This window comes from Mustelus asterias, unplaced genomic scaffold (genome assembly GCF_964213995.1).
Source record: "Mustelus asterias unplaced genomic scaffold, sMusAst1.hap1.1 HAP1_SCAFFOLD_95, whole genome shotgun sequence".
Taxonomy (NCBI): domain Eukaryota; kingdom Metazoa; phylum Chordata; class Chondrichthyes; order Carcharhiniformes; family Triakidae; genus Mustelus; species Mustelus asterias.
In genome coordinates, this window is record NW_027590143.1 from 1,264,055 (window position 1) to 1,290,951 (window position 26,897).

At 43.4% G+C, this 26,897-nt stretch overlaps 1 protein-coding gene across 1 annotated transcript; it reads left to right on the plus strand.

Annotated features, from left to right (window-relative positions):
* Window positions 1-25,686, plus strand: LOC144484193 (scavenger receptor cysteine-rich domain-containing protein DMBT1-like). Its single transcript, XM_078202729.1, has 16 exons — window positions 1-246; window positions 6,296-6,328; window positions 7,105-7,419; window positions 9,843-10,157; window positions 11,171-11,485; window positions 11,789-12,103; window positions 14,502-14,816; window positions 15,893-16,210; window positions 16,296-16,352; window positions 16,450-16,761; window positions 16,902-16,940; window positions 17,131-17,247; window positions 19,818-19,925; window positions 21,920-22,030; window positions 22,518-22,649; window positions 25,284-25,686. Exons 1-16 carry the CDS (start codon window positions 201-203, stop codon window positions 25,328-25,330), a joined length of 2,895 nt encoding a protein of 964 aa, XP_078058855.1. The 5' UTR covers window positions 1-200; the 3' UTR covers window positions 25,331-25,686.
* Window positions 25,687-26,897: the final 1,211 nt, after the last annotated feature.

The window sequence follows — 26,897 nt, forward strand, 5'->3', positions numbered from 1 at the left end:
GGCAATTGACATTTCACACGTCAATTCGGAGCATCAATTAGTCAGACGGGAGGAAACATTATTTTCTGAACACAGCTTTCTCAAAGAATTCATTCCTGGAGCGTTTGGTATTTCAGAAAGTGTTGGAAGGACAGCCCGGTACCGATGTACAAAACTCGGTGAACATTCAAGTCTGATCGCAGTAACCGACAGTCGGGACGATGCTGCGCTCCTTCCTGACTCTAATTACATTGCAGCTTCTCAACTGTGAGTTATTATTGATTGAAAGTATCCCGATGTCTATTGAGAATTCACTAATATAAAATTTTAACAAATATATAGATATATTGAGCTTTCGTAATAAAAATGTTGGTGACCTATGTAAGGGAAAGTTGATTATTTGAATAATAATTGTCATCTGGAGGTAATGGGATATTAATGTACATCAATTTAACAATGAGAGGAGGCGAGTTCAGTGTCTGAAAAGCTGGAGGATGAAGAAGTGCTCAGCACATTGAAAACCTGCTTGCTTCTGCGTTTGAAGTATTGTAACGCACAAAGGAGCCAAGAACAGGCTAGTGGGGTTCGACTGAATTGATTTTATTCCACCCGGCACAGTCCCTTTGGACCGAGGGGCCTAACACCTTTGCCGAGTATTGCTCCGAGTCCACGAGTGTCCAACGAAAAGTGGATTTAATCGCCGTCTGCCTTACATTCGTGAGCAGATTAAATTAATTGGAGTTGAGAATCAAAATGGACTGTCAAATCTAAATCTGGAAAATTATATATTTTTTCCAGCAGTGTTTTGAATTCCCCGCTCCACTTAGGAAGACGGCTCTGATATATTCAAATTCGTCCTTCGTTGTTATGAAGTGCGCAATGAAATTGGAAATTTAAGTTGCAGAAGTTTCAGTTGGTGAATAATTTAGATTCCCTGTTTCTTTTTAACTTATTTCCTTCCAAATATATTTAGAATATAGAACATCTGATTAAAGAATGTTTTAATTTCTCGGCCGGGACTTACGGCAACCTGAGATTTAAATACAAAATTGAATGCAAATGCGGCGCTTGCGCATGGACAACATCTTACTGTAAAACCTCTATTCGGACCACTTGATTTGTGTTGGTACAAATTAGAGCAGTCGCTGTTAGAATCTGCTGAAAAGGAGTTTGAGTGGAAGCCAACTCACTGCGTTTAAAAATGCAGGAATTTTGGCGAGGACCGTCCAGACATATTTCTCTTGATATTTCTCAGTATATTTTCCGTCTGAACCCCGTGTAGAGAGAAAACAAACAAATCATTTAAAATAGCTGCCTCCGCCTCAGACTGTTGGGCTCGGTCTGTGAATAATGCATTTCAACACATTGACTTGAATCGCAATTAATAATGTCATTTATTAATTTCATTAATATGAAGAAAAAACGTATCATGTTGATAATGTAATTTGCTAAATATGCGTGATTTGCTTTGTGAGGTTTGCTGCTCAATTGCCTCATATCTCCTACCCGTATTTTACCAGAATGTGTTAAATTAATATTTCTATGCAGTGATTTTTTCAGGTTCCAATTATTTTTCATTCTCAAAACTATTCCATGCTTTCATTTTCTCTCTGTCTCATGCCGTTTTCTGTGGCAGATCGAGACCTGATCTTTCATCTCCTTCCACAGGCCCACTCGTTTTGTTGAGATTTAAGTCGTTGACTTGGTTTAGTTTCCCTTGGTTCCCAACGTGCCTCTTCTGTTATATTTATTCTTCCCAATGTCACTGCAAATGCTGTTTTACTGATCGGAAAACGCCCCATTACTGTTATCAAACACTTCACGCAGTAAAGAACATACAGTCCGCGAAATAAATTCTTAAAAATACTGATCGGACTTTGCAGTTGCTTCAAAGAACATGCTTTGTAAAAGAAAGAAGAACACATTTTATATTGTTTCACCATTAATCCTGTGCTCAAGAGACTCACCTCATTAAACATTGATTTTTTTTGTTGCTACTGAATCGCTAGTTGGGGTTTTATGAAGTGAATGTTGAAATGGTTTACTTAACTTGTAGAATCTTATCATAATACATTTTGCGCAAAGTTACATTTTCAGTTCATTAGTCTTCAAAAACATCAGCAAATGAATAAGAAACTTAGATTTACCACGGAATCTAACTCAGATACGGCAGGTAGGATTAAATATTCTACTGGGTCTGCTGGACAGACGGAATTGAAATTCTAGTTAAACAGCGCAGTCTGGGTGTAGACCGTCGCCACAGGTGGAATAGCATACATTGCAGAATGGAATCTAAGTCAATGAACTGCTTGTGGAATAACAGTAAAAGTTATAATTACTGCCGATGGAATGCGTGCACACATTTGGGATTGATGCTTCTCAGTGGAAGAGCTGAATGCTCGTTGTGTGGTACAGTGAGCTGCCTTTTGTTAAACAGATTATTTTGAGTTGGAGAAGTGGACACTGCTGTAAATAGTGAAAAGTTAAATAGTAAATCGAGGTGGGACCAACATTGCTTTAACCGGCTTATTGAGCAATATACCTGATATCAGTGGCACGAGTGAAATAATAGGGAAGTGAAAAATCTGACTTCTTCCGCGAATTTGTTGCATGGGTATTTCTGATTCCTCTTGGAGACAATGAACTTCAGAAATCACAACAAAGCTTTCTAACCAAACATTAACATCAGGATTCTGTACCAGTCACTGGATATTTGTCAACCTCTTCCCAGATACTCTCAATATCCATTAAGCTCTCTGTTGCATTTAATGAGATGTGAAAACCTGTTACTCATTCTAGATTGTAGAGATGTGAAAACCTGTTACTGATTCTAGATTGCAGGGAAGCAAAAGCTGTAGAGAAGGAGTATACTGTGGAGGGATTGTCTACAGAGTCTCTGTGGGTGGAAGTTTGGAGTGGGAAGGGGTCGATCACTTTGCTGGGAGTTTTCTATAGGCCGCCCAATTGTAACTGGGAGGTGGAGGAGCAGATAGGGAAACAGATCCTGGAGGGTTGCAATAATAGCAGAGTTGTTGTGATGGGAAACTTTAATTTCCCAAACATAGATTGGAATATCCCTAGGGTAAGGGGATTGGATGGGGAGGAGTCCGTTAGGTGTGTTCAGGAGGGTTTCCTGACACAGCATGTGGACAAGCCGACAAGAGGAGAGGTTTTACTTGATCTGATACTGACCAATGAACCTGGAGAGGTGTCAGATCTCTCAGTGGGAGAGCATCTTGGGGATAGCGATCATAACTCTATCTCCTTTATGCTTGCATTCGAAAAAGAGAGGATCAGGCAAGCTAGGAAAGCATTTATATGGAGTAAGGGGAAACATGAAGGCAGAAGGCAGCAAATTAGAGGAGTAAATTGGAAGGAGGTATTCTTGGGGAAATGTACTGAAGAGAGGTGGCAGTTTTTCAAGGAATGTCTGTCTGGAGTTCTACAGGACAACGTTCCGAGCAGACAGGGAGGAATTGGTAGGTTAAAGGAACCGTGGTGCACGAAAGCTGTGCGGGACCTAGTCGAGAAGAAATGGAAAGCGGACAAAAGGTTCCGAGAGCTTGGCGAAGATAGGGATCTAGATGAGTATATGGCTTGTAGGAAGGGACTAAAGAAGGAAATTAGGAGAGCCAGAAGGGGTCACGAGAAGGCCTTGGCAGGTAGGATTAAGGAAAACCCTAAGGCGATCTATAAATATGTGAAGAGTAAAAGGATGAGATGTGAAGGAATAGGGCCTATAAAAGGTGAAGGCGGGAAAGTCTGTACAGAACCAGTAGAAATGGCAGAGGTGCTTAATGAGTATCTTCCCTCGGTTTTCACAGAGGAGAAGGATCTGGGTGGATGTACTGCGGGCTCAGTTCTGGTCGCCTCATTACAGGAAGGATGTGGAAAAGATTGAAAGGGTGTAGAGGAGATTTACAAGGATGTTGCCTGGATTGAGTGGCATGCCTTATGAGGGTAGGCTGAGGGACCTCGGTTTTTTCTCCTTGGAGAGACGTAGGATGAGAGGAGACCTAACAGAGGTATATAAGATGTTGAGAGGCATAGATCGGGTGGACTCTCAGAGGCTTTTTCCCAGGGTGGAAATGGCTGCTCCGAGAGGACACAGGTTTAAGGTGCTGGGGGGTAGGTCCAGGGGAAATTTTAGGGGGAAGTTTTTCACACAGAGGGTGGTGGGCGAGTGGAATCGGCTGTCGTCGGTGGTGGTGGAGGCAAATTCAATAGGGTTTTTTAAGAGACTCCTGGATGAGTACATGGGACTTAATAGGATGGAGGGTTATATGTAGGCCACAAATGTAGGGATATGTTCGGCACAACTTGTGGGGCTGAAGGGCCTGTTTTGTGCTGTAGTGTTTCTATTTTTCTATGTTTCTATTGGCGAATTCCACCGTTTCCTTGGAAAATGTTTTGAACGATTTTGTACAGTTAGCTTCGGCCTCCAGACCTCAGAAATATATCACCTTCTCTCGCAAAGATTGGACACGTGCCTGCTTATATTCTAAATGCGATTTCTTCTCTTCAGGCAAGAGTTAATTTGGTATGGCCATACGTTTGGAAATTATGGTTCCACCAGCGACTCATAATCTGTCTTGTGCTGTGAGCTAAATGGTACCAGAGTTTAACGGTGGTTTTCAACGACAAATACAATGTTACGTAATTAATTCCACACGTAAAGCTGATATTTATTTGTTATGTTTTAGGTCCCACAGTTTAACAGATCGATCGACTCAGTCATGAGGAGATATATTTGTTCCCTGACTGTTTTGTACCAATGGCGTTTTATGATCTTAAATGGGCCTACATTTTACAGTACCAAACTTTCCATGTCTCTATATCTCTTTCAAACAAAGTTAACATCCCACATTCCGACACGGCTGTTGCACTCTTATTATTATACTATTTTTGTGAGGGCAGTGTCCCTGACAATGCAGCATTTGTTGCCTGTCCCCAGATGTATTCAGGAATATGTCTCTGAGCCTTTTTTTCCCTGACTGGCTGCAGTATATGATACACTGATGCAAGCATAGTGGCGTTACGGATTGAGCTCACAAGAGAATGAAGCAACCCCAATATAGTCCCAACTCAGCATGGTGTCCGACTTAGAAGGGAATGCGAAATTCAAGGTACCGCTGTATGTCTGTCCTTGTGCTTTTAGGTGGTAGAGATCGCGGTTTTGGAATGAACTGTGGAATGGGTTTTGGTCATTTGCTGCTGTGTATCATCTACACGGTACACAGATGTTTCAGGTGATGGCTGGCATGTCCAGAAAATCAGGCGGCTTGTATGGTGGCCAGCAACTTCTACTTTATTGCTTGTTAATGTCATTAGTGACCTGATGCAGGAGGAAAGGGGGAACAGGCTCAAGGTGAGAGGGGGAAAGTTTGAGATGTGTGAGGGAGGTTCTTCACAGAGAGTAGTGGGTGCCTGGGACGTGCTGCCAGAGGAGGTGGTGGAAGTAGGCATATTAGCAACATTTAAGAGGCATCTGGATAGGTACATGAACAGGCAAGAAATACAAAGATATGGACGGAGTGAGGGCAGCAGGTTTTTTTTTTAGTTCGATCATCCTAATCGACGTGAAGGACCGAAGTACCTGTGCTGTACTTTTCTTTGTTCTTTGATCTTGAAATGGGTCAAAGATTCAGTGGGAGAATTACTGAAAGCTGAAAAGTGGAGTTAGACACGGATAGAAAGACGGAATGGATGAAGAGAGTCCAGAGATTCTAGTTGGACCATCGAGAGTTTGAAAAATTTGAGTAAATATTGAAATGTTTTCCCACAATTCTGGCAACGAGGAGCAAATAAGTGAAAGGTGTTTGATATTGTCTATTGATAGTGAAGAGTTAAGAAGGATGACTGAGTATTGTCTGCATTGGAAATAAATGACGCACTCTCCGTATTGTGGATGGCGGTGCAGAGATATTCGAGTCACTTTATCATTGTTATTCTGTGTATCAAGTCATAAATTTCAGCAACCCAACTGGAGACAAGAATCACTGTCCTGTTGATTCTATTATGTAAACTGGGGACTCAAATGGATTGGGAGATTTGACTGACACAAAATCTCCCAGTTTGGGAATACGGTAACACGTGGTTAAAAGAATTTTAAAAAGATGGAATGAGACCAGGATATTCAGAGGCCATAATATCACGGGTGTGGTAATTTGAATAAAACTTTTTAACATCAAGTCCTTGCAAATCATATCATGAAGAAATAACACAGATCCTCGGTGTTGACATTGTGATGTATGGTTTTGACAGTTTCATTCATCTCGTGTTGCAGCGAAGATTAATTTTCAAAATTTCATTTCAGGCAGACCAGGGAACAGTCAGGCTGATCCATCAGGTAATCGCCCTCCAAGTTCATATCTGACATTTTACTGCACTAATCCAGCCAACTGAATGTTAAATCCTGAGACAATTTCAGTGTCTTTGTGTTCAATGTTTCCATTCTGGGTCTGCCTGTCAGTTGTGAAGGAAAATGGTCTTGCAATGTTTTTTCTGAAAATCTTTAATGACTGCACCCCGATTCAGTACGACATTAAATTAGGTCCCTGAGGAGCAGGGTGAGAAGCAACGCGGCCCCGCTACCGTTTGGAGATAATTTTTCACTTCCCGAGTTACCAGCCAGCGCTGACATGCAGCGCAATTGCTATTGCCCCTCCCACCACCGACATATTAGGGTTCCGCCGAAAACCCGCCGCATCTTTCCGCCCCAGGAAGGGCTGGAGACTACCTGACTGTCTAATTCAGCTCGGTGCAGCAGGGCGGCCCTGTTTCGACAGTGATGGCAATATCGAATCGATACTAGGATTGGCATTTCACGATGTTAGTCCAGGCAGTATGATAGACCGTGGAACATGACAGTCCTGACTGGCACTGATTCAATCAATTATGCGCCTATCGACACTCCCGCCTGATGCAGCAGAATGATGCTTCAAACTTCCAACTGATTCACGGATTGTTCCCACTGTCTATTTATATTCCCGCTTCCACTTGCAATCTTGAATATTCTGTCAGGGTTTGTTGAGGTTCTGGACACACTCGATGTTTCAAATTATTCCGATCTGACCTGCCGTATCAGCCGGCCAATAACTGTTGGTTTATTTCTGTATTTTACAGAGGCGGTGAAGCTGAGACTGGCGAATGGGCAGAGTCGGTGCGCTGGGAGAGTGGAGATTCACTACAAGGGACAGTGGGGGACCGTGGATGGTTATAAGTGGGACCAGCCGGACGCCGGTGTTGTGTGTGGGGAGCTGGGCTGCGGGACCGCGCTCTCTGCACCGGGCGGGGCTCACTTTGGGGAAGGATCCGGACCCATTGTGACGTATTATGTTGAGTGCAAAGGGAGCGAGACCGCTCTGCGGGACTGTCGCTCTGGGACATGGGATCACTATGGCCTTCCGCACTCCAACGATGCCGGTGTGATTTGCTCAGGTAAAAAAAAAACAAATCTGTCCATCATCTACAGCCTGCTCTCTGGGAAGGGGCGGATAAAGGTTTCTGAGACTGTACGCAGTCGTAAAGAGAGTGGTCAATAATTTCAATATTCTGAAAATAGAAGTGTTCTTACATTAACACCAGGATTTAAGTTTATAATAAAGTAACAGCAATGAGAGTGATTAACAATGACCACAACCGTGCCCAGGCCAGCTGTGTCCTTGAGCTGAGCGCTTGTTGTTAGCTCTGTTCAGGAGAGGAGCTGTTCGCTCCTGGTTCCTCACTGATCAGTTCCGATCACCATTCAACAAATAATGAAGCATTCCAGGACCACACGGAGCAAATCCTGTTCAACAATCGGGCTTCTGCTGAGCAATCGTTTATATTCATCTGTCCGCAGCGTTTGGGTTATTCTGCTATTTTAACTTAACTCCAAATCGTTCCATTCTTAATGCCTATTTTTTGCATCAGTGTCCAGAAATTGTCCCCTCAGATGAAAATGTGGTCCGAACCCCAGAGAAAGGGTCGGAGGCATCCTGATCCCCCAACCCTTCGAGATCTCCAGCACCACCCCTCTCCCAGTGCCTCAACCGACACAACCACACGCCTGGAGACATAGACGGACCTCTCAGCAACTACGTGGGGGAGGGGGGTGGGTGGGGAAGACCTGCGGGGAGAGAGGGGGAGGGGGTGATTGAGGGAAGCCCAGGCATGCTAATATGCCCCGATCTTGCCTGTGCAGAGTCAAAAGGTCGGGCATGCTTTGATCGGCTGGCTGTGCACGTAATTATACTTATGGGGAGTCCGGATCATGCGGCACTCCGTCGGAATTGGCGGCTGTCGCTGAATTAAATCTGGGTGTCTTGGTCCATGTGTTTGACATTTACTGACCATTGATTGCGGAGGCCATAGAGCGCTTATCCAGTCACTGCGGCTACTTTCAGAGCAGCAATCACTGGTCAGATTGAACGTGTTCCAAGAGCGGAGTGAGGATGAGAAGGGTCTGGAGGAGATTCATGCGTGCTGGAAACTTCCCTCTATTCTTCCTTCGCCACAAATTCTGCCACAGCTACCGAATTATTCCAACATTTTCTGATTTTGTGAGAGGGGACTGTCTGGATATCTCCTGCCTCTCCAGGCGTTTTAATAGCTGTCATGTAAAGCCTCTTCCTCAAATGTTTGATACTATTTGGGAACTTACCTCCCTCTCATACCCCGAATCTGATGAATACCAACTGTTCCTATACGATTTCCCCTCGTGTTATTTTTTTCGGACGAGTTTACCTTTCGAGTCTGTCAGGGAGAGAAATCAGAAATGTTATTGGGAGAGTGTTCCAATGAATAAATTGTGCTGGATCAATTTCTTCAGTAGGTTGTATTTCAAACAAATATGCGGCAGTCGATACTTTCTCCAGAATAAAGTGAAGGAAGATGAGTTGTTTTAACATTTACAGCTGCTGCAGCTTCAGGCAGATTTCACACAGTGTAAACTGACAGAAGGAGATGTTGTCTAGACTCAGGAACCAGGAGCCTGGGACACTCTCACTGGACTATTTTCCAGAACAGGAAATCCTTTCACGGATGCAGTTCCCTGAATTGCCGATTCCATTCCAGATATGGACTGAACAAAGTTACTGAAACTTGAAGCAGAAACTTCCCCCCCCCCCCGCCCCCCACCCCCCGCCCCCTTTCATAGTCGAGCCATCTCAATAGAAATGCTAAAATTCCAGGAGGATTTTTGATTACGTTTTGCACCTGGCCTTTGCATTTTGTGATCTGTACACATGGACCCTCAATAAAGCTCGAGTGTTGTTTGCTAATCACCATTGAGACGTTCTGGGATCCACCGTTTCATTTCTGCTTGAAGTCCTTTCAGGACGTTCATTCTCAACACGCCGAAAAATAAATATAGAATTTCGTTTGATGCCTATCAGTTCGAACATCCCTGGGCAAATAATTCCATATGTTATTGATTCAGGTCCGCCTGTTGCACATTGTGATATTTCCCATCACCAGGCGGTAGGGGGCAGTTATACTCAGAATTTACTGAGATAAACCAGCACTCGGTTCAATTTAAGGGAGGAATGGGGAAGAGTGTTCCAGAGGAATCGCTGTGAGACTGAACACGGCTTCTGGAGAGTATAAGAGTTGACACCTATTGAACTTGATGAAACATCTTTAATTGTAGAATTTCTTAATGCAGAAAAAGGGCATTCAGCCCGTTGAGTCGAACCGACAGAGCATCTAACCCAGGTCGTACCCCAAGTTTTTACCACGATAATTCCCCTGAACGATACATCTTTAGATTAAGGGGCAACTAAAAGGAACCAGATTCAGAACCAATCATGATAGAATCTAATTAAGCGGATGTGAATACTTTTTGATAATAATTAGTGTGATTCTGATCTGTTGTTATTCAGCCCACAGATTTCCAAAACTAGTATCCAGAGCTTTCCCATGCTCCGGCAGATTGGAGATCCATAACGGTATAGAATCTGGCACAGTGTGTGACCTTGACTTGGATTGGAATGACGCCAGAGTGGTCTGTGCTGAGCTTCAGTGCGGAATCGCCATTTCCATTAGAAGCGGGGCTTATTTTGGAGAGGGCGCTGGATTAATATGGAACGATAGACTTGAATGTCAAGGCAGCGAGACAGGCCTGATGTACTGCACCCTTGTTCCTGTAAATCGGTCCGAGTGCACCCACAGGAACGATGTCAGTGTGATCTGTTCCGGTGAGTGCAGACTTGTGAATATTCGAAAAATTTCTCTTAATATTTCAGCAATGGAGAGATTACATTTCTCTTTCTCTCTAACATGGACATACCTAACCAGACCTTCATATTTCACTGTAAATTTGTTGTAATTTTGAAACATTATTTCAAAATATGCACGTTTTTTGCAAATCAGAAATGTCTGCGTTTTTATTCGTGGTCTGAAATGAGCAGATTATTATTGTTGATTTCGAACCTTGGCTAAACATAGGTTTCTCTTAAACATTTGATATGACATTATTTGTGGAGCTGTTAGGTAGACGTGCTCTGCCTCCCAAGCCATGAACCCACTGCATGGATTATAGCAGACAATAACTGTGTTTGCATTTTAAAGAGGTTATTGGCGCAGCAGAATAAATGAAGCGTTTTATATTTCAAATATCTTGCATTAAACAAAATAATTGAATGAGCTTAGTAAAGCCATTGCAAGTGCATGTTTTACATCCAGCTGTTCAGGTGGAAAATTGTACTAATGTGTAGAGGAGATTTCAAAGCATGGATAACGTGTCAATAATGTGCATAACCTCCAGAAAAATACAGTAATCTTTCGAACGAAATTTATTTTCTGAATTATCCGGTCCGAGATTCTGTCTAATTTTGGAGGTTGCACTTACCATTTTATGCGCAGCTTATTGCTCCCAGAGGATATCGTTTTATAATTGCATCGTCATGCAATGCTTAAACACCGTGCACTTTATTTAAAATGTATACTGGACCTGTTCCAAAGACAGTATATTCTGCCAATGGCACATGAGCTTTTCTCTTCAGGATGGACTGTTCTCTTTGGGTTGAAGCACCTTCCTAAAAGCATCACACAGAATGTTAATTAGTTCTATGTGATCATTTGTGAATATTGGGCAATGATTGTAGATGCAGATATAAAGTGTGTTTTCCCGTTTACAAAAATAAACTGCCATGTGTTTTTCTAATTTCGATGTATAAATTATTTGGGTCTGGGTTTGTACCTGAAACAGGAAATCATGGGCCGAGATTGGTTGGTGGAAAGGACAGGTGCTCCGGCCGTGTGGAAGTGCTGCACGGAGAACACTGGGGGACGCTCTGTGATGCTTACTTTGGTTTAGAAGACGCCAGTGTGATCTGTGAGCATCTTCAGTGTGGAGTGGTAGAGAAAATCCCGAGAGGTGCAGCCTTTGGGAAGGGAAATGGCACAATGTGGAAGGAGAACTACAGCTGTCGCGGCAACGAGTCCCGGTTGTTGGAGTGTCCGGTTTCATCCGTGGAAGAGTATCACTGCTCACATGAAAATGACGCCAGTGTCATCTGCACGGGTGAGTCCCGAAAGCAAAACACGTGGTGCTGGGATTAGTGAGGATATTTCTGCATTTAACCGCCCAAATGCTACCCCGTCCTTGAGTTCCATAAACATATATTATTCATCCGCTTATCAATGTATTTGCTTCAAATATGGAGCAGCCACGTTGGCTGTTCAGCCTCCTGTCTGGCTGTGCTCAGCAGCATCACATGACATCCTTCACCACTGCACCGGGGGAGCTGCTCTGGCGAAAGGTAATATTAATTTGAATTAATTTGCTGCACTGTAACCACTGTTGTCCATGTCTTTCTTCGCCTAGATGAAAACTGGTCACTGAGATTGATGAATGGGGGAAGTCGGTGTGACGGGCGAGTGGAGATTTACCACAACCAAAGCTGGGGCAGAGTGCACGACAGCCTCTGGGACCTGAATGACGCGAACGTGGCCTGCAGACAGCTGGGCTGCGGCGAAGCGGAAGCCTCCTATAACAATTCAAAGTACGGAGAGGGTGAAGGGCCTGTGTGGGTGAATGATGTCCGGTGTGAAGGAAACGAATCGCATCTCCGAAAGTGCACCATATTCACATTGAACCCGCATCGCAGTGACAGCATCGGCGTAGGGGTTCTGTGCTCAGGTGAATAAACAGGTCACTTTTCCAGAAACATAAAGGGAAAAATGTAATCTTGGTCAACTGGGGAATATACTTTACTTCTTCCTCGGGAACACGTAGCTGAGATATTTCACACTGGTGCTTGGATGCAGGACAGGACGCCCCGGAAAGAAAAATAAAACTTAATAGTTTGGAATATGATGACAATAACAATTTAATAAAATCATTTAACAACTTTACAAATCTCCAGGTAACTTCCCTCTGTAAATTGAGACCAACACAACTAAAGACAAATCGGCAATGGGGACTAATGTGCTGATCAGTGGGGTGGGTTTCAACAGCACAACGAAGAGAGAGAGGGGGCCACGTTTAAGAAGGGGATTGCAACCTTGTGTCCCAGTCACTCACATAATGACTGTTAAATAAGTATGAAGAAAGAAGTATGAAAGACATAGATAGGGTGAACGGTGGGAAGCTTTTCCCCGGGTCGGTGGTGACGTTCACGAGGGGTCATAGGTTCAAGGTGAAGGGGGGGGGAGGTTTAACACAGATATCAGAAGGACATATTTTACACAGAGGGTCGTGGGGGCCTGGAATGTGTTGCCGGGCAAGGTGGTGGAGGCGGACACACTGGGAACGTTTAAGACTTATCTAGACAGCTATATGAACGGAGTGGGAATGGAGGGATACAAAAGAGTGGTCGAGTTTGGACCAGGGAGCGGCGCGGGCTAATTGTTCTTTGTTTCTCGTTTCAAGGCTTCATTCTATGATCATCTTGCTGGTGCCAGTACAGAGCGAGACTGCGGATAGTTGGGAACCTGTCTCGGGGGCAGGGAATTCATATGGTGTTCATGGAAGTGGAAATGAATAGGGTTGGGAAGCATTTTCCGATCAGGGCCAGTGTGATCTCCTGGACTCGTTTCGATCGCCTCAGGGGGTCGGAGAGGAATTTCCCAGATTTTTTTTCCCCCATATTGGCCCTGGGGTTTTCACTCTGGGTTTTCGCCTCTCCCTGGAGATCACATGGTCTGGAGTGGGGGGGGGGGGGGGTGGGGGTGAGTTAATAGGTTGTGATGAACAAAGCATCGTAGCTGTGAGGGACAGCTCGGTGGATAGGATATTAGGATGTAGATCGGCTGGAAAATTGGGCGGGGATCCTGGATTCAGGATTCAATCCTGGACCGGGGAGCGGCGCGGGCTTGGAGGGCCGAGGGCCTGTTCCTGTGCTGTATTGTTCTTTGTTCTTGATTGCTGCATGAAGCGTCAGATGGGAAGGAAAGCCAAAATCTTAGTTAAAGGTAATTTATTGGTAACAAGTAAGGCTGACATGAACACTGGAATGAAGTTACAGTGAAATTCCCCGAGTCGCCACAGTCCACCGCCTGCTTGGGTCAATGCACGTCTTTCAGAATATGGGCGGAAACCGGAGCAAACCCACGCAGACACGGGGAGAATGTACAAATTCCGCACAGACAGTGATCCAAGCCAGGAATCAAACCCAGGTCCCTGGTGTTGCGAACACAGCAGTGCTAACCACTGTGCTGCCGTGTGGATTGGATCCATGAGCGGTGATTTTCATGATCGCTCGGGGTAGTGGGGCTGGCTCTGGCAGAGCGGTGAGCAGGAGTGGAGAGCATCGATATCTCTGAACATGACCATGATATTTTGAAGCCAATTTGTATTGACGGAAGAGAGTCCAATGCAGATCAAATAGCCAGGGCTGGCGGTGCTGTTGGTCAGTATGGGGGCAGGGGAAGGGATTGGGGAGGGAGGGGGTGCGAGTGCGGGTTTATGCGTGCGCTGGTCGCTGCTGGTGAGTTGAAATGTGCGCGGTTCGTTTCGAAAAGTTCTGATTGCATTCACGTGTTTTGGAGGGGCGTCCATCAGAGTAGTTTTGAAATCTGCATTCTTGAGATAACAAGGAACTGATGAACCTTTTGGGTGAGTTCGCAAGAAAGGACACTGTCTGAAAGGTCAAGTCGCTGCCAGCCGACTTGCATATTTGCAGTACCTCTGATATGTTCCGATATATATGTGTGAACTGGTGAAGTGTCTAATGAAGTTTGCATGGCAAAATGAGGCAGTGAAAAACAAAGAATCAAATGTCTGCTTAAAACATTCTGTGTGGAACAACTAATTACCACAATTACATAATTGATGATAAAGCAAAACAAGCTTCAATGAGTGGGTCAGATCCAAACCGAAAACGGAAATGTTAATATGTAGAAGATTTGTAAACTCTCCATCATTTATTTTCCCTCCGAACAGAAACTGTTTTTTTCTGGAGCATAGATTATTGTCCCTGTCAACGGCAGTTAAAATGCAGGTTTTAATTGAGCTGGAATTTATACAATAGTTTGAATTTAGCAACGAGATGAATATGTTTAAGAAACATAATATGAAACTTTCATTATTCTATTAGAACACAAGCAGTTAAGGCTCTCTGGCGGTGGAAGCCGATGTGCGGGCCGACTGGAGATTTATCACAATGGGACCTGGGGCTCAGTTTGTGATGATTCCTGGGATCTGACAGACGCTGACGTGGTTTGCAAGCAGCTGGATTGTGGACACGCATTGCGGCTTCCTCTTCATACATCGGCTGGACCTGACGCAGACCCAATTTGGTTGGATGAGCTGGAATGCTCCGGGAGTGAATCATTACTCTGGGAATGTCCCCATGCATTGTGGGGGAACCACGACTGTAATCATAAAGAAGATGTGAAGATCATGTGCTCTGGTAACTGTCCTAACTTCAGTTACATTCGAACTTTCATACATGAGATATGTTCCTGATATACCTAAGGACGGCGCTCACCCTTCTGTCAAATCCCTCTCTGACTTTTTTTATTCTGGGCGTAATTATTGCTAAAGTATTTCGACAGCCGACTTCTAATGTGTTGCCTTATGTTTCTTTATCCCTCATTTCCTGACATAAATGCATCTTCCACTTAATATCACTGACTATTCTGATCACGAGCCTTAAGTTTCATCAGGTTATGTGTAAAATGTTCCGGATAACGACATTATTTTGCAAAGATATTTGATTTAATCACTTATTTCTCAAGAAGCATGCTGTCACTTTATTCTTCGCATCAAAATTCGCTCCATTCCACTTAGCAGGACGAAAACTAAGTTGTCATTGGCATGTGTATCCTGCCTGGTATTAACATTTTGATACATACTTTGCAGTCCTCTTCAGTATTAACTATACAAACCAGTTTGCTGCCACAAAAGACGTTCATTTTTACTGCCGATTACAAAGTCCCAAGGAGCAGCGACCGCAGCGCCAATCCATGTGAATCTCACACCGGAACTTTTGCTACTTAAGTAACGAGAAACTTAACAAACTTTTTAAATTTACTTTTATACTGAATGCCTAGTTTCCCATTGTCTTTCATGGGCTTTCACTATGGGAACTTTTTGAACCTCTTCTGGTAGTCTGCGCACAGAGCATAAAGCATTGGCCCTCTCACCATTCCGACAAGCAATCAATCTTCCCCCTCCTTTTTGGGGAGCTGCCCCTTTTACTTTGTCCTGCTTTAATCTGAGTTTGTTTATTTGGTTTGACCTAAAAAGAGGGCAAGCAATCAATCGGGTCCATCATTCAAATATTTCGATTGAAATTCAATGTTGCTTATTCTTGATTATATCTGTATTTCTGTGACCTTTGTGAAATAATTATGGCAAACCGTGAACTCAACTTAGACATATATATATATACATATATATATATGTACATATATATACCCACAGTGCACTGTGGATACAGAATTGTTAATTGAACCATGTGGTTATTTATTACTTGCTTGACAGAGCACAAAGAGCTGCGTTTGGTGAAGGGAAAGCATCGCTGTGAGGGCAGAGTGGAAGTGTTCTATAATGGGACCTGGGGAACAGTTTGCTCTGAAAACCTGTATCAAGATGCTGGAACAGTGATCTGTAAACAGTTAGGTTGCGGCACATTCGTTTCCATCGACTATGACGCTCGCTCATTCGGAGAAGGATCCGGACCTATTTGGTTGGATGAGGTCGAGTGCCTTTCACACGAGTCGACCCTTTGGCAATGCCAGGCAGACCCGTGGGGTCAACACAACTGTCATCATCGGGAAGATGCAGGTGTCGTTTGTTCAGGTAACACAATCAATCATTTTGCTTGCAGGTGTGATTTGAAATATTGATGTTCCTCATGGAGTCAGCATGTTTATCTTATCAACAGGGGGAGACACACCGAAGCAAGAGCAGGACAGTGCAATCGGCTGCAAGCGAGAATCAGGTTCTTTCTCAACTTTAATAAAACAGCTATCTGCTTGTATTCCTCTCTTGTGCTACATCAAGGTTAATAATTTGTTGATTATCTTTGACAAATTTAGGGCAAAGTTTGCGCTTGGCTGGAGGTAACAACAACTGCTCCGGGAGATTGGAGGTATTGTGTAATAGAGCCTGGGGCACGGTTTGTGATGATTCTTGGGATATGAACGATGCCAGTGTTGTCTGCAGACAGCTGGGCTGTGGCTCTGCTCTCGAGGCCACAGGAGGGGCCGCTTTTGGGCAGGGTAACGGTCCTGTCTGGCTGGATGACGTCAGGTGTGCCGGAAGCGAAGCCTTTCTGTTTGACTGCCCTTCTTCGTCATTAGCTCAAGCTGACTGTGATCACAAGGAAGATGCCAGTGTGATTTGCTCCGGTAAGTGTTCCACTGATCGGTTCCGTTTGGGACTGTGCGACGTTGTCCGACCCATTTTTGATGAATATAATCCATGTTTTCAGATGTCTTTCTGACCAACAATGCAAATAATTGTGCTCTTTTTACCATATCTTCATCAGGTCCGGAATTATCTCCGACTTCTCCGTCCACACCTTCAGGTATATCTCTGTAATAAATATCAATCACTATTCCAGCTAATTTTACATTGGGATAAATAATTGTCACACATTGGCATTGCCTTAATTTTGTCAATTTCTAACGACATTCTGAGTGTTTGCTGATCATATAAGTATTTAAAAACATTGTGGACATTTTATCTCACAAAACTTCCTTGAATCTTTCATCAAGGACATGAAGATGAAAGCACCTCCATCCCTCTGGTGATCTGCATCTCACTCGGTGTCCTGTTAATCTGTGAGTTAATCGCCCTTTTGGCAGTAATGCAGAGGAGATCATCAATAAATGGTAAGGCTCGAATCATATCCCTGAACCCACGCTGAGTCATGGATGTTGCTTCATACATCAGAGGGGATTCTCTGCCGTTTTGCAAAGAATGACTTGGGTACAATTCAGAAACAACTTAACTGAGTATTGGCCAGCAAGTTATTTCAAGCCACATGAGAAACAGTAAAATATTACATATAAATGAGGGAGTTATCTACATTCATATTCCTCCTCCACCCACCAGTACATGAGACATGGAATGGGATTTATTTTTGTTGCAATACATTAAAACGTTGATTGCAAGAAATTGAACTCTGATGGCCGGCACTCTCTGGTATTAAAGGCGATGGCAGCAGAGATAGTGGGTGCATTAGTTATGATATTCCAATTTTTCATAGATTCTGGAAAGATACCAGTGGATTGGACACACGCTGATCTGACACCCTTATTCACAAAAGGAGAGACGCAAAAAGTCGCAAACTGTAGACCACTTATTTTGACCTTTGTGGTGGGAAGTTGTTGCAGTCAGTCATTAAGCAGGAGATAACTGATCAATGGAAAACAAAGCGGAATTCACCAGGGTCAGCTCGATTTTATGAAGGGCAAGTTGTGTTTGACAAACTTGCTACAGTTTTTTGAGGATTTAAACAGAGAGATGGATGATGGGAATCACGTGGATGTGGCATATCTGGATTATAGAAGGCATTGGACAAGAGTGTTAGATCCCAGGGGTTGGGCACAGAACATTGGCTTGGATAGAGGATTGATTGAGTGGGAGAAAGCATAGGGTCGGGATAAATGGGTCCTTCTCTGGAGTGAAATTGACTGTAACACGACGGATGACGCAGTTTTCAGTTTTCATCTGTTTACAACCGATATAACTGACCTGCGATTAGGGCCAGAGTGCAACATACCAAGATTCGCGGAGGATCCGAAGATGAGTGGGAAAGCAGGCTCTGTTGAGATTATAGAGGTTACAGTTGGATATTGACAGGCTAGGAGAATGGGCCAGAATGTGACAAATGGAGGTTAATGTTGATACGTGTATGGTCATCCATTTTCACGACAAAACATTAAAAGGGTAAATTATTATTTATATGGGAAGCGCATTCAAAGTCTGTCAGTGCAGAGGGATCTGGGTGTCCTTGTGCATGAATGACAGAACATGAATTTGCAGGTGCAGCATTTCATAAGAAAGGCAAATTGAATATTGGAATTTATTACAAAAGGACCCGGTTTTAAATGTAAAGAAATGTTGTTAACACTGGATAAGGGCCTTCGTGAGACTACACCTGGAGTATTGTGTCCATATTTAGTCTCCGTACCTGATGAAGGAAGTGCTGATACTGGAGGTCGTTTAGAAGATGTCCACCAGCTTGATTCCAGGGATGAAAGGGCTACCAACGAGGAGTGTTTGAATACTTGGGCTTATACTGGGTGGAGATCAAAAGAATAAGGGGGGATCTGATTGAGGTATATAAAATGCTAAAGGGATTGATGAGGTGGATGTTGAACAGATATTCCGCTTTGTTGGAGAGTCGACAACAAAGGCTCATAGATTAAGAGTGAGCCAAAGTAGTTCCAAATCTGGGGTGAGGGACAAATTCCCTCAGAGGGTTGTGAACCTGTAGAACGATTGTCCAAAGTGCAGGGGAGACAGAATCAGTCAGCAGATTCAAGAACGAAAGAAATATGTGTCTCAATGAAAGCTGGACAAAGCTCAAATGAGGCAGGCAGGTTTGTGGATTTGAAAGCAGGATAAGATCAGCCATGATCATATAGCATGGTGGAGCGGGCTCAAATGGCTGAATTGCCCAATCTCGCTCCTATTTCCTATGTTCCACTGTGTTCATTAATTATTTGGCAACTGGCATTTTGTTTCCACTTACAATTGGTTGCAAACCAACACTGAGTTTTTTGCCGTGTCAAGTTCTCTAACGGTACTCGACCCATTTTGAGACGTGATGGTATGAATTTACACAATTATCAATGCCAACACTGCATCCCAGCAAACTATTCCACTAATATTACAGGATCAATGCCGGTGGTATTGTGAGTAGCCTGCCTCTTTCTGAGTCAGATGTTTCACGTTCGGTCCCAAGACTTTATACGAAAAAAGTGTCAGAACTTCCTGTAACACCCTTCCAAGGCAACAATGTCATGCGGTGAGAGTGGGAGATAATCCTGTTCGGCCACGCTTGGTCTGGAATGGCGCTCCTCTGGTGACAGGTTACCGACCAGCTCCATGCTAAAACATGGCCATGGAATTTGTTGAATGTCTGCCTTTTGCACCACTAGTTTTGAACAGATAAACAAAAATATTGCATGTCTCTGAACTCGCAGCGTGTTCTCTTGATTCATATCTTATGCGCTGACCTTCATTGGTCTCTAAATGTCTCAGTGTTCCTTGTGATGGAGGCAGTGGTATCATCACTGGATTGATGATGCAGAGAAACAAAATAAATTCCACCGGACCCTGGTTTGAATCTCACCTCGACATAGAGTGAGATATGAAATCAATAAAAATCCTGAACTGAAATATAGTTCCAGAATGTAACAACATGCTAACTGCCCCGATCTTCCTCCAACAGAACCTGTTGCTGGTAGCTGGGATCCACCTTCTGTTTTATACCAAGCCATTTATGAAGAAATAGATAATATTCCTCCCGCCAAGCTTTCCACTCAGTCTCGTGCTTCAGGTTTGTGTTCTTTTTAAAACCCAAGCTACACTGCAAAAATGCCGCTTCATGTTTACCCCCTTTAACCATGGGCAAGAGAATCATTACCCTCACCGTGCTCATGTAGAAAGGAGACTTATTAAATGCCCTTATTTATCTTGAGAGGATTCGAGTACTGATTCGATTACCAATGTTCATTATTTTTCAAGAATATTTTTGCCTTCTGTGTAAAAGTAGCGAGTCGAGTAACTGTTTCCAATTTCCAACTGCTTTGCACCTTGCACACATCAAAGTCTGATTTAAATAATAATAAGTAAAACATTTGATTGAATATGTAAATCAATTCAATACATTACTGCTGGCCCCATGCACAGCACCTAATTACAGGGACAGATTAGTATTTGGGAAAGTACCTGGAGTATAATAGGTTTGTTTTGCTAAAATGGGTAGTTTTGAAACCATTTTTGGACCGAATCAAAGGAAAAATATAACAAGAAAAAGCAAAAAATAAATGCAAACTATTAAGTATAAAGAAACATCGCCAATGCAAACAAGGAAAAACAATGGGGGAAATGTGTTAGACTCAGTGGAGTAGCGAACTGAGCAAAGTGATATGTGGAATCGGGAAACAAGATGATGTAATTAGTGAAGGTGACAAAGGGGGACTACTATATTAGTAAAGAATGGAGTGTTAACTGAAATAGCAAAATATTCAATCAAAACGGAAATAAAACGGCCAACTCAGAATTAACTTCAGGTATTTTCGAGGGATAGTTTTTACCAATAGTCAACAATGCTGAAATGACAGAAATATTAATCAATTGTTTGTTTCAGTTTATACCAGAGATAACACTTAAGTTCATGACTTCACAAGCTGTGAATGGGAATGGTATCAACAGGTAGAAACAAAAACGAACTAAAAGCAAAAAACTCATTGGAACATTTTCATCCATGCATTTTCAAAGAAAGGAAAATTCGAGCAGAGGCAGAATTGCAGCTTTTCACCGAATCATTGCTCAAAAGAGCGAGGGTGCATGTCAACTGAACATTGCTTTGATGCCATTTTGAGTGGATTGCATGGCTCTGAACAGGATTTCAGTAAAACGATACAGGGTTCAGGAGAAGTTTGATCAAAATTACAACAATGTCAACAGTAAGAACGGTTGAGACCTATTCGGAATGGCTGAACAGAATTTTTAAAAATCCCAATTGGCCTATTCATTCTCGTTTCCGGCGTCTGACCCACGGCTTCCATGATTTGTTTTCACTACTGATGGCGGCACGGTGGCACGTGGTTAGCACTGCTGCCTCATTGCTCCAGAGAACTGTGTTCGATTCCCAGCTTGGGTCACTGTCTGTGTGGAGTTTGCACGTTTTCCCCGTGTCTGCGTGGGTTCCCTCCAGGTGCTTCGGTTTACTCCCACAGTCCAAAGATGTGCACGTTAGGCTGATTGGCCATGCTAAATTGCCCCTCAGTGGAGGTTTAGAGGGATTAAAAGCGTAAACATGTGGAGTTACGGGGATAGAGCCTGGGTGGGATTGTTGCCCATACAGACTCTATGAGCCGAATAGCCTCCTTCTGTACTGTCGGGTTTCTGTGATTCTATAATTCGATGGAATTTCACCTCTGAAGATAATAGTGTGGCAGGGCGAAAAGATTCTGGATCAGAAAGTCGGTCAACTGACCCAGACAAAATGGATTTTCTCTTAAATAATTTCCTATTCGCTGATATTTCACGCATTGTCTCTCCGAAAGGACTGGACATTTTGGAGCCAGAGTAACACCGATTGTACAATGAAGTGGGTGCTGGTTCTTCATTTTGAACCGCTGCAGCCAGTCTGCTGACTGTTCTCACAAATTGGTGCCATGATCAAATTGCAGGGCATTGTCACAGAGGCGATGAAATTGTTGTGATCTCGACTTCAACTTTCTGAATCATTCTCTGCCATGATAACATCGTAATGACTCAACCACAAACAGTTTGCCTAACAACCAATTATTTTGTGCTGACCAGTTTCTTCAACCATTGACTCCTTCAATCATGTTGAATATTACACCAGTCACAGTTTGGGAGACACGGATCCTGCATTAGAATATCCAGAAGTGGAATCCTCCTCTATACAGGGTAGGTCGAAGTTCATATCCTACCATTTCCTTCCGAACCTGCTCACTCTGTAATATCAAAATAGCTTCTGAAATCTCCGAAACTGTACACCATGACGTGGACAACATGAAATGACAGTGCCAAGTAGCTCAGGTATTGCAGAATGATTTCAATTACAGAAATGTTGTGTCTGAAACAATTTATTACCATTGTTCCCAGCAATATAAATTACATTTTTAAAAAGTTGCATGCATTTCCCCAGAAGCCTCTCTTGGCTGTGAAATGTGTGCGAGTTGGTGGGATCGGTGACTCATTGGGAACGGTATAAACTTCAACTCAACTTGAAAATATTATGGGAAAACTTGGCCCAATAATTCTCCGCGCTCAAACTCACTGGCCTCCACAAAACAATAGAGTTTTAATTACTGTGGAAATAGACATTTGAGGATATGATTCCAACTGTCCCTCATTACTAATTAACTTCAATTCAAATACTTTTACCTCTCAGTTCCTGCTTTGTCAGACTATGACGATGCTGAGGCTGAAACCATTGACTCTCATAGTGGGCACTTGCTGCTGAACCGGGACCCTGACGGTATCTTCACTTTGACAAGTTCCAGCGGTGATCTCGGCACTCTGGGTGAGATAAATCTTTGATTGTTCCTCTTCTTAGACAGTCGATCGGGATCAGTACAACGTAAGTTGATAAGAAATTAGAACAGGATTAGGCCGTTCAGTCCCTCGAGACTGATCCGCCCTTCAGTGGATCATCACTGATCAGACATTCATCATATTGACTCTATTGTTTCAGGGTGTATTCTATCCTCCTACCAATGTATTTTTTCCCTTCCTGTTTTCTACCTCCGTCCTCATGGACCCTATTTCATCCATGCCCAGATGCTCTCTCACAAAAGTGCTCATTTCAGCCCTTATTAACAGTGCTACCCCACCATATTCTCCTTCCCTGCTGTCATTGTGAAAGGTCGAATATCCCTGAAACTTAAGGTCCCAGCTCTGATTTACTTTCAACCAAGTCTCCGTAAAAGCTATTCACTCAAATCCAGGTAACTTAGTTTGCGCTGTCTGTTCATCGAACCTATTCCGAACTCTTTGTGCATTAAGATATAAAGCGTTTAGTGTTGACTTTTTAGTCATTATTAATCATTATTTGTGTTGTGGCCATATTTGCCTCTCGACCTTGATTAAGCCATCACCCGTTTTTGCATTTTATTGTTCTCTCTTTTATTACTGTTTCTCGTGTTTCTCCTTCCTGTGTCACACAGTTTGCGTTCCCATCCACTTGTCATTCCATTTTATTCCTTCCTAACCACACTATCAAGTACTCGCCACAGGACAGCATTTCCTGTCCTGGCCAGGTGCAACTCGTCCAGTTTGTTTTGATCCCACCCACTCCCCACCCCCTCTCACCCCCGCTCTCCGTACCCCCAGAACCGGCCCCAAAGTCCCAGGAATCTAAAACCCGTCACCAGAGCACCATTTCCCAGCCGGGTGTCAGCTGATATGTCTTTCTGCATATACTTTGACGAACACATGGAGCTGATAGTAACACTGAAATCACTACCTTTGAGGTAATACTTTTCAATTTACTTCCCAACTCCCCATATTCGGCTTTTTGGATCTAATGATTTTTAACCCATTTGAGTAATACCGATGCAAATCATGACAAGTGGCTGCTCAGCGAGCGCCCCCTGCAGAATATCCTCTAACCGCTCTGAGACATCCTTGACGCGAGTACCAGGGACACAACATATCAGCCTGGAGTATCGTTTCCAGCCAATTTCCCTGACAATTGAATCTCCTATAAGTATTGCATTCCCACATCTTCTGCTTCTTTCTCGCACAATGGAGCCAAATATGGTGCCATGAATTGTGATGTTACTCCTATCAAAGGTAAAGCCATTATCCCAACAGTTTCGCAATCAGTCCACCAAAAGTGGTACCTCCGCGCCAGGCCCTATATATTTTCTCTGCTTGTTTGCCTAACACTAAGGGGCGATTTAGCATGTCCAATCAACCTAATCTGCACTTTTTGGACTGTGGAAGGAAACCAGAGCACCCGGAGGAAAGCCACACAGACACGGGGAGAATATGCAAACTTCACAATCAGGTCGGGACTGAAAACGGGGTCTCTGATGCTGTGAGGCAGCAGTGCGAACCACTGTCTCACCGTGCTGCCCTTATTTTGTTTTTATTAGTTAAAAACATTCTGGGCTTCAGATTGATTTTTAGATTGAAATAAACCATTAAATTAAATTGCATCATTCCTTCAAACTCAGCCCTGTGACTTCCCGTTTCACGAAGCTCCAGACAAGGCCACACTGAAGTACCATCTGTTTTTGCCCCGAAATTCAAGGCTTCCGAAGCGACATTAATCCTGCTTTCTAATTAACTAGCTCCAGCTGAGAGGTTATAAAAACTTGTTTTCAACCAGCGATTAAAATTCACACAATCATTTCACAATTAGTTCAACACTTCACAAGTACTTGTATTATATTCCAATATTTGAATATTGTTGTTTTTGTGCAATGTTTAATTGATTGCTAAATTAATGAACAAAGTTGACTTCAGATTGAAATTTAGCATTTCATGGATACTGTGAGGAAATCCCTGTCATTTCTGATGTCCTTCATGGAGTCCCATGCTGCGACAGCTTTCTGAATTGATTATCCCCTCTGATTATTACTGCAATCTCCCGTCCTCTTGTGTGGAATATACTCGCTCTGGTGTGCAGTCGATCAAAGAATAATGCGGCATTTGTTTTTAGTTCCTGTCGCGAATGCGCAGAATTGTATTAAACAAAGAATCCATTTTAAGCACAAAGTTCACTAAAAATATGTCTACCCCCACAGTGTACAGTAGATTCGCATTGACCCCTCTTATCGGTTCTTTCCACGCCAGCTAAGAATAACAACGTTATCTCTGGCACAAGCCTGGGGTTTTACCTGTCATTGGGCAGTGACAATGCATCTCCGAAGATATACATATACAATATACTGCTCAACCGTATTTTTATGACATTTTGCAATGGGAGTGCCAGTGGAGGGATGTGACCTGTCTCACGTGGTTTCTGCTGTGATTTCCTGCAGTATTTTCAGTGGTGTATTACATTGAAGGTGTCGGAGAAAATGTGCAGTGTGTTTTGCATAGAAAGAAACAGCCAGTTGAGCTGGAATATAATACAAGTGCTTGTGAAGTGTTCAACTGATTGTGGAAATGATTGTAATTCTCACTCATTTCTCTTTTACCGTTTCAGGTCATAGTCATCAACAAATCCAGGATGTGACGTCCTCAGACATATGAATCATGGCACTAAATGAAAGCGAACGCCCCTTAACTTTTCCACAAATATCGCCATGTCGAATATGCTTTAAGTCTAGATATAAATATTGTTGTTTTTGTATCAATAGGTTGTTACTTCATGCTGTGTTTTGTCTTTTTTTGTTTTGCGTGAAAAAGTAAACGTTCGATTCAATGAACAATGAGAAACAACGTAGAATGTATATCGAGTATTGCACTGTCCATATTAAAGCTGCAACATCGCATTGCATTGCGGAACGGAGCAGTTACTATAATTCAAAATTTGATGTGTATTTTTGTCAAGTGCATTTGAAATTTATTTCGTAAAATCTTTTCTTTAAATAAAGATTAGGGCAGATAAATACATGATTTGTTTCCGTTATCGTCACTTAATGCACTCTAGATTGTCATGGAGGCGAGGGGGAGGGTCCACTGCATTTCCCAAGCAACTGAATACAACATGATGTTGCGTCCCAGCACTACCGCTCGTACTCGGCACCGCTGTGTGCGCCGGGAGATGTGAAGATGCTGGTCAGATTTCCATGTCTCCTTTTCATTATAATTTCACAAGATTTATATCCAGTAATCCATTAGTTTTCATTTACTCCAGATCAGCCCCTGCACTATCGCCCGGCAATTCTAACCATCCTTCGGTCGTTACGGCCATTAAAATAAAAATATGCATCAGCTGAAGACCGTCATTTGACAAATACATAAATACTGGGAATGGTGATAAAACTGAACAATTCAGTACCATGTTCTGAGCGCAGATTAAGACGGAAATGTTTAAATATCGGCCCACCTCGCTCGCGCTTGTTTTCTGCCACTGAACTTGCTGTGTTCCGCTGTGTCAGGTCCACAACGACTTGTTGTCAATAAAGTTGTTGAGAAGAGAGTCGCAGAGACAGTGGCACCAGTGGTTGGAGGAGAGGGTTTATTTATTAGTATCACAAGTAGGCTTACCTTGACACGCAATGAAGTTACTCTGAAATCCACAGTGACGCCTGTTCGGGGAGACTGAGTGAGTATTTAGCATGCCCAATCCTCCGTTAACACATCTTTCTGAATGTGGGAGGAAACCAGAGCACCCGGAGGAAACCCACACAGACATGGGGAGTACGTGCAGACTTCGCATAGAAAATGACCAAGCTAGGAATTGAACCCGATTCCTTGGCACTGTCTCGCAGCAGTGCTAACCACTGTGCCACCATGCGAGTGAGAGGAGGAGAAACAGAGACACCAGCTGTGGGAGAAGAGTGACATAGCCAGAGGGGGAGAGGCAGTGACACCAGCGTTGGTTTGAGTGAGTGACCGAGGGAGGGGGGAAACAAAGCTTTCAGCGGTGGGAGGATAGAGTGACAGAACCAGAGGGGAAAAGACAGCAACTCCAGCGATTGGAGGAGAGAGTGACAAGGCGAAAAAGGGAGAGACAGTGACACCAGCCGTGGTCGGGGTGACAGAGCGAGGGGACGAGAAACAGGGACATCAGCGGTGGGAGAAGAAAGTGACAGAGCGAGAAGGGAGGAGCACAGCTGCCCCACCAGTGGGATGAGAGAGTGACAGAGCAAGG

What these genes read in the sequence shown, in the direction of transcription:
- LOC144484193 (XM_078202729.1), top strand. Translation starts at nt 201, where the DNA reads ATGCTGCGCTCCTTCCTGACTCTAATTACATTGCAGCTTCTCAACT. An exon ending in TGTGAAGATCATGTGCTCTG is followed by an intron (nt 14,817 to 15,892) that starts GTAACTGTCCTA and finishes CTTGCTTGACAG; the next exon opens with AGCACAAAGAGCTGCGTTTG. An exon ending in CGGTGATCTCGGCACTCTGG is followed by an intron (nt 22,650 to 25,283) that starts GTGAGATAAATC and finishes TTACCGTTTCAG; the next exon opens with GTCATAGTCATCAACAAATC.